The sequence below is a fragment of the Tauraco erythrolophus genome, chromosome 11 (assembly GCF_009769465.1).
Source record: "Tauraco erythrolophus isolate bTauEry1 chromosome 11, bTauEry1.pri, whole genome shotgun sequence".
Lineage (NCBI taxonomy): Eukaryota > Metazoa > Chordata > Aves > Musophagiformes > Musophagidae > Tauraco > Tauraco erythrolophus.
Window position 1 is genome coordinate 18588470 of NC_141475.1, and position 8121 is coordinate 18596590.

At 47.1% G+C, this 8121-nt stretch overlaps 1 protein-coding gene across 1 annotated transcript; it reads left to right on the forward strand.

Annotated features, from left to right (window-relative positions):
- The first annotated feature begins 4343 nt into the window (after window positions 1–4343).
- Window positions 4344–7589, forward strand: RPL35A (ribosomal protein L35a). Its single transcript, XM_009988893.2, has 4 exons — window positions 4344–4414; window positions 5528–5680; window positions 6757–6901; window positions 7531–7589. The coding sequence occupies exons 1-4, from the start codon at window positions 4404–4406 to the stop codon at window positions 7552–7554; spliced, it is 333 nt and encodes a 110-aa protein (XP_009987195.1). The 5' UTR covers window positions 4344–4403; the 3' UTR covers window positions 7555–7589.
- The last annotated feature ends 532 nt before the right edge of the window (window positions 7590–8121 follow it).

Genomic DNA, 8121 nt, shown 5'->3' on the forward strand with positions numbered 1-8121 from the left:
GTCCCGGTCTCTTGCAGTAAGTTCTTTAATGCAGCATGTATTGAAATGTACTGTCCTTTGCAACACACCATGGCTCTCCTTGTGCATGAGACCACAACTGGAAAGCCTAGTGGGTGAGTGGCAGTCTTTTTCATGGCAGCAACGTGTATAGTCAATGAGACTGGAATATTGCTCCTGTTGGCCTAGTCCCTTTTCTCCAATTAAGCGAATAATAGCTTGGAATGCAAGACTGCCAGGTGCACAGTCTTCATTAAGGATTTTCCCAAGAATTCCTGCTATGAGGTCAGGAGCACAAGGTGGAGGAGAGGGTTCAGGGGCAGCACGACTCCAGTGTTACGAACCACGATAATGCAAAGTGCTGTGATGTAGCAGGCCCAGTATTTTCAGTAGATATAAAGAAGCATCGGTGCTGCTGCATAAGGCAGCAGTAAACCTCAGACAAGGCACGGTGCTTGTTTCTAGTCATTCGTGTTAAAAAACACGCACGGGTACAGAACACAGTGGCACGATCACGGGAATAGAAATTCTGTTTTACGAGAGATTAAAAGCATTGAGGACTGTGATTACTCTCTGTAAATATACATGAAGAGTAGATACCAGGGAGAGACAAAGCTATTTAGGTTAAAGGATAGTACTGCTCCAGGGTCAAAGGAGTGTCATTTCCCCTAAGCCAGGCAATTATGATAAGGTTTCTAACTTCTGGATGGATGAAGATATGGAAAGCCTTTCAGACAAGATAATGGCAAGCACACTATATTATATCAAGAAGAAGCTTGCTTAAATCATGGCAGGAGTAGATAACAGCAAATGAGTGATTCCGAATATTATCAATGTGTTTACTATCCTTCCCGTACTATAGACACTGACTTACCTAATTAATACTGCTGTTCAGGGCTTCTGATGGTCACCTTTGACTAAGAAGAAACTGATTTCCTGTCTTTGCTTCTGAGACTTTTTCTCTCCTTTCTCTTAATTATAAAAAAAAAATTGCTATAGTTCGAGATAAGAATTTGATAATATAATTAGCAAATAAATAACTAGTAATCTGTGTAATAAACTAAAAGCATCACTTCTCCTTTCTTTTCAAACTTGGAATAAATGATGGAAGTGGAGATGCACAAACTGAGATGAGTAATTTTACATAGAGAAAGTCAGACAATGTTTCTTTACGGTCAACAAGCTCTAATAAAATATTTTTTAAATGTTTGACTCATTTTTATCTTTTTAAGAAATCTATGATCCATATTTTGAGTCTAAACAACATGAAAATAATCTATTACATATAGAGTCCTAATGCTAAAAAAATTATGAAAAAAGACTTGTGAGAGAGCTGCGACAGATGATTGTGACAGCATTCTGGAAAGAAGAAATAACACTTGCAGCTCTCATAGGAAAAAAATTACTTATTTGGAACAAAGGAGGATGCAATAACTTTTCCTCTATCCCATCAGCACCTTCTGTCCAGGAGAGGCTTAACATGTTAATGTGTGTTAAGAAAGCTCACAGCTGGAACATTTCTCTAAAGCCTGCTGGTTTTTAATTCCTATAGATCTCCTCTTATAACCATATACTCACACAGCAGATACATGTGCCAGGCCAGTACGCTCTGGACTTACATTGACTTGGAATTGAGAAGGAAACCACATGAAGAAACACTACAAATAGCGAGCTGCTCTCCCTGGATTTTAGTGTTAGCATAGTGCCCACAGACCATCCTGATTCAGCCACTGGCATTGACCTTAATCACTGTGCTTCGCTGAACTCCTTCGTTAAACCCTATTAATGAATAAAAAAAAAATTAAAAAAAAAAAAAAAGAGGTATGTGAAGGATTCAGCTTCTCCCAAGAGTTTAGGTTGACATTCTTTCCCTGCTGATCTCAAGGCAAAGAAAAACATATGAAGAAATAATTTTTAAAACAACTGTATGGAAGGTCTGGCCTGCTGTTCCTTGGGGGATTGCAACTGTCTGTGCTGTGAGAGTCCTGGATGCACATTTCTCCCATCCTGCTGCCTGAGAAACTAAAATGGCTTCAAAGGCAGCAATCTTTGCAGCATTCCTTTTAGTCAGTTAAGGAGATACTGATGAATTCCAGTGAGAAAATTCAAAGCTGAGAATATCACATCTCCTTTTGCTCTGTTTTGCAAATGATTGGCCAAGAGAGATTATGAATATCCACAGTGGCAGTGGCTGGGCCATAAATCAGAAAGACCTTAGTTTTTACCAAAAAAAAAAAAAGATCTCTTAAGCAAGTAAAATAGTTGTGGCCTTAGAAAACTCTGCCAACCACTACAAATGTTAGAACGTAAGTTGCTCATTTGGAAAAAAGGGAAGGGGAAGGGAAGGAAGGGAAAGGGAAAGGGAAAGGGAAAAGATGAAGTAATCTTGGCTTTGGCTTAGAGATGCAATTTAGATTTCATCTTGTCTGCAGAGAAACACTTTCTGCCCCTGCGCTCTGAGAACCCAGGAGAACCGACTGCAGGAATGAAAGATGTGGTGCTACTTTTAACTGTGTCCCACATGAGACTATATCAGTATGGGACACGGAAAGATAAGATTTAGGGAGCATTTATTGGCTGTGGCATCTCTACTGCTGGAAAACAGAGTGTTCTGAGAGATAGCTTGTTCTTCTCAAAGCAAGGATTGTGTCCTTTCTCCGACCAGAGGTTCCTGGCACGTTTGACACTGATAACTAACTTTCTACCTCTTCCTCATAAGTAGATGCCAACAGAATCATTTGAAGGATTCATAACATTCCATCTGCTCCTACTTCCTAATCATTTCATCTCTCTAAGAAAAACCTCCGCTTTTAGATGCTTACAGGGTGTTGAGTGCTGCTACTCTGGCCCAGCAAAGCGCAGATAGACTTAGTTCTCCTCCTGGACTGGGATCTAATTCCTCAGTAATTCCTGAGTCCAGGTTGAAGCTCTCCAAGCCCAGCTGGTGACAAAATGGCAGTAGATTTCATTCCCGAAATCCAATTTTTCATAAAAGCACTCTGGGCACATGTTCAGATGCAGCTTAAGACACGTAGGAACAAAGCTACAGTGAAAGTCAGGACAGCCAGGGCACATTTTGTGTTGGAGTTCCTAAATCACTTAAAGCACTCTGAAAATGCGCCCACATTACTGACTATGTGAGGGAAGTGGCAGAGGAATGATCCAGAATGAATGATCCTGACTGGGGGAAATGGGTAAGCACACATTTGGGAAAACACAAGAATGTAAGACTTCAGTACAGCGATTTGGGCGCACAAATACATGTTTTCTGTCACTGAGGCAACATCAGGAGTAAAATAAATGTAGAGATGATTCACTGATTCCAGGTGAGAATGGAGGAAGACAGGCAGGGCCCAGAGAGCGGCCATCAGAAGAGGGCCGCAGAGCCCTGGGCACCCCAGAAGCGCCAAGCGCTGCCCTCCGCCTCCGCGCTGCCCCCTCGCAGGGCTCCTCGGCTCGTTCCACCGCCGAAGCCGGTTCTCGCCGCCGGGCTGCGGCCCCGCTCGCCCTGCCAGGCCTCCCCTCAGCACCGCGCCGGGATTTACCCTCTCGCTCCCACACCGGGCGGCTGCAGAGCCCTGCCCACAGCGGCCGGTAACCCCCGCCCGCCCGCCCGCTGCCGGTGCTGGGCCCGCTGCGGCGCTCACCGGGACGCGGTGGCGGCGGCGGCGACCGTCTCCATGGCGACCACCACGCTCCGGGGGCCTCGCAGGGCTGCCCAGGCGGGTGCCTGCCCGGCGAGGCTTGAGCGGCCTCTCCGCGGATCGGCACCGGAGGAGAAACGGGACGAGGGACGCGGGGCGAGGGACGGCGCTGGCGGCCGGTGCACCCACCCCGCCGGGGTCGCCGCGCGCTTGCCCGCTCAGGCGGCGCTGTCGGCCGCCCGCGGGGGGCCCTTCCCGGCCCATATCCCGGAAGGCCGCGCGGCGGTTCTCCCTTTTGCCGCCATCTTGGTCCGCTGCCGTGGGGGTGAGCTGCGGAGTGGAGGCGCGGGGGGAAGGGCGGGAGGGGGCTGCGCTCGCCGTGGGACCACCGGCGGGCGCGGGGCTCCCGGGGCGCTGCGGCTGGCGCTGTGCGGAGCGGGCAGAGGGCGGGATGGTGCCGATGCGCGACGGATGGTCCCGGCCGCAGGTTGAGGCCCGCGGCTGAAGAGGGGCTGGGGCACCGGGAGCGTCCCGTTCTCTGGGGAAGCGGAGGGGTCCCCTTCCCCCCCCGTGAGGCGGAGCCCGTCCTGGGAAGGCTGGTGGCCCTCTTGCCCATGTCGCCGTGCTGCGGGTGGCCCCCGACCGCCGGAGCGGGCCTGCGGCAGCGCCCGTTCGCTCGGCTGGACCGAGCTCCGGCCCGGGAGGCTGACGGCGTGTGTGTCGTTTCCAGGGCTGCCGGGAGCCGGGCTTTAGGAGGACACCATGACCGGGAGGTGAGTGACCCGCCCCGAGGCGGCTTTCGACGAGTCTTCTTGCAAACCGAGCATCTCTGAGAGCTTCGTTAAGGCTGCGGCAGTGATCTGTTTTCCTGTGGCTGCGCTCGTTTTCCAGGACAGCTCCTTTACCCAGTATCGTGCCGGGCCCTCTGTTAAACGCCCGCAGCTCTGTCTCCCGATTCTGAAGCCGGTTGCAGCTGTTAATGCGATGTGCCATGCTTTCCCTCGCCCCGCACCAGATGCGGGATATTGACGGTGTTTTTGTTATCACAGTATTTGTGAAACTTTAGTGTACAGTAGAAGCGTTGACATGTTGTTTCCTCGAGTAAAGGAGCTACTATGCCATCGAGTTTCCTTATGTATATATAGGGATCGAGTTTGTAGGTGGTGGAGAGACTGAATCTGAATCCCAGTTTTTTGTCTTAATATTCATTTGTGGAGTCTGTCTTCTGTTACGCATGTGTGAAAGGCAGCCTCGCAAAGCTTGGTTTAATGCTGTTGTATTATGGGGCAGCTGCTGGATGCGGTTGAGACGGTGGTCACAATGTGCACGTGATGTGTGGAATGAGCCTTACAGTTGCTTTACCTGCCTAGTGCAGACAGGCCTTTGTCGTGAAGGATTGTTGGGAGTTTGTGTAACGTCCTTGCCCAGTGCACGTGGGGCTGTCTCTCTGGCTGCCCCATAACCGCAGTTAATTCTTCGGAGGCTGCAGATGAGTAGCAGTTCATGTCCTTTCCAGTGGCAGTTACTGGAACAGTGGAGACGCAGTTTATGTGGTGTGTAGCAAAACAGTGAAGTTTACTCATCACAGAGGGTTTGCAGACGTTTGGAAACACCTACTGATGTTGAAGCCTGTAGTGCCAGAAGTTTATGAAAAGCAGAAAGATGCAAAGCTCTCATAAATACTTCATGCCCTACTTACTTAGCTTTCCTCCGCTGACTGAACATAAGGATTTGCAGTAGTCTGTAAAAGCGAAAGCAGTGGGATTGTTCCTCAGCTAAATTTCTGCTGGTGTGGAAATAATTTCTGCTGAAACAGCACAGTAATTGTTTCTGCACTTGATACTTTGGGGTAAATTATAACTTGTGAATGTTTTCAATGTCTGCAGGCTGTGGTGCAAGGCCACTTTTGCTGGCTACAAACGTGGCCTCCGAAACCAGCGGGAGCACACTGCCCTTCTGAAAATTGAAGGTGTGTATGCCCGTCAGGAGACAGACTTCTACTTGGGCAAGAGGTGTGCCTACGTGTACAAAGCTAAAAAGTGAGTAACTTTTTATTGTTCTGCTAAATCAGCCGACTCTTGTATCAGCTTTTGCAAGTGCCAGAATGTGAGCAGTCTGTTCATAGAGCTGTTGTTAGAACGCAAATGAATTTGATTCAGTTTATCCGTAGAATGTCCATGGAGCACTGTGTAGGTCAGTTTCCTGGTTTGGTTTGGGTTTTGAAGTCCTTGGTTATTTTTGCTTTAATTGGCCTATGTGTTCTTAATTCAGATCATGAAATTACGTGGAATAATTATTTGCTGTTATAAACAATACGTTAGAGAGCAAACCGAAAGCAAATTTTGCCAGAGACTGGCAAAAACTGAAGGTGTAAAACAGAAGAGTAAAATGAAGCGAGGTGAATTTGCGTAGAGTACTCTGAGCTGCTGAGTTACTTCAGCAGCAGAATTACTTTGTGAAGCCTGGAGAACTTAGTGTCCTTGCTTATGGCGTGCCCATGTCAGAGCACTGCCACTTCTGCTGTGCTGCTGGTGGTGGAGCCCTTAAGAGCATTACTTGTTACCTTCCACTTTTTAGTTTGTAGTTGTTAAAGTTCAGATACAAGAGTTTAGAATTGTCTTGAATAAAATCCATCAGGCTGTCAGCTTGATCACCATCATTTCTAACATAGCACACGGCTTTTCTTCTAAAGCAGATTTTTGCAGTCCTTCCCGATGGCTTAGGCCCGTCCTGCCTTTGGTGTGTCTGGAGAAATCTTAGAAATAAGATGTTGCGTTTTCTTTGGAGTTGAAATTGATTAGTTTTTAGTTTGATTATCTTAGCATCGGTGTTTTCCAAATTTTTAAGCTTTGAACTTATCAGAAGCTCTACTGGAGAACTATTAATAAATTACAAACTGCAATACTTACTTGTTTGGAAGGTGTAGTGAAAATTCCAGGCCTAGCAATTTCCACTTCCAGATAAATAGAAGTGGAAGATGGTTCCAAATGAAGATGACTGTGGAATAAAGTTATGGAAGTGCCTTAAAAGAGGCTGCATTGTTTACCCCATCACTGACAGTCCTGTATGAAGCTGTGACTGGCTGCTCAGCAGTTCTTCTCCTCTCTTCCCTCAGCAATACCGTAACCCCCGGTGGCAAGCCCAACAGGACACGAGTGATCTGGGGGAAGGTAACCCGCGCCCATGGGAACAGTGGCATGGTGCGTGCCAAGTTCCGCTCCAACCTTCCTGCCAAGGCCATTGGACACAGAATCCGGGTGGTAAGTGGATTTATTTTAGAAACAAGATATTTATTGGCTGTTCTCAGGGTGCATGTTAATCCCACGTAGTATGAGGGAAAACTTGAACTAAGGTTTTGTTCTGTTTCTGTTGTGCGTACAACATGACTCTCTCTGGTAAATGCTCCTTTTGGAGCTCGGAGAGGTTTATAGCCGGCTGCTTGTGCCGAGGGGGTGTGTCTCATTGCCAGGGCTGTTGTATGCTTGCTCAGGTTGTCTGGAAAGACTCAGAGTTCTGGGACTCTTCCTCAGCTCCCTTGTAAAGCTATCTTGACGTGGTTTTTTTTTTTCCCTCTGGATCTCATACATGTATTTTTGCACCCTTCTACTCCACTTCCTACCTGCTGACAGATTTTTCTCCTGCCTCCCCAATGTTTTAGCCAAGAGCTGTGTTGTCCTGACCTGTCCACTAGGACCTGTTCTAGCCACAAGGCTTCAATGAGACTGTCTCTCTGTGTCCATCACCTGGAGTTTTGATGCAATATCTTCCTGGTGATGCTGTGTCACTTTTTCATTCTCACATCTCTTCTGTGTAACTGCAAAACTTGTGTTTAAAATAGTACAGTCCAGTAACAGGATTTCTAACGTGATTCTTTTCTTGTCTTTTGCAGATGCTGTATCCATCTAGGATCTAAATTTTTATTGGAAATAAAATGTAAAATCTGTTTAACTTTTGTACATTTCTGGTTTTATCCTCTCCACCTATTTTGAGGAACATGGTTCTTTTTCAGTAGCATATCAGAATTCCCAGCAGAGGGATGGAGTAGGACTAAGCTAGATGAGATGAAGTGGAGATTCAATGCGTGCTTGGCAAGGCGTTTGTAGAGCAGACCACGTTCTAAGGACAAATAACTGGCAGCCTGTACTGGGACCTGTCTTGTGCCTCTTGTCACAAAATCTGAATGGTTTGCAGGGTTAAACAGTAAATGTTTATGACCTCATAAACTGCACACAAGCCTTGTATAGAGCATGAGAAATAATTCCTTGCCTACCTAGTAGAGGGAAACTTCTTGTTCCGGTGTCCCTTGTACTTGGCAATGACTGCTGTTGAGGCAAAAACTGCGCAGTGGGACACTGAATCCTAACAGGTGTAAGTCGTAGCTCACATCTAAAAATAGTGGTTCTAGTAGAATCGGAGAGAGTATCTTGAGTTGCAAGGGACCCATGAAGTCCAACTGCCTGCTCCTCGTAGGAGCGTAACC

Coding starts and splice junctions, on each gene's coding strand:
- RPL35A (XM_009988893.2), top strand. Junction 5,681..6,756: donor TACGTGTACAAAGCTAAAAA/GTGAGTAACTTT, acceptor CTCTTCCCTCAG/CAATACCGTAACCCCCGGTG. Junction 6,902..7,530: donor TTGGACACAGAATCCGGGTG/GTAAGTGGATTT, acceptor TGTCTTTTGCAG/ATGCTGTATCCATCTAGGAT.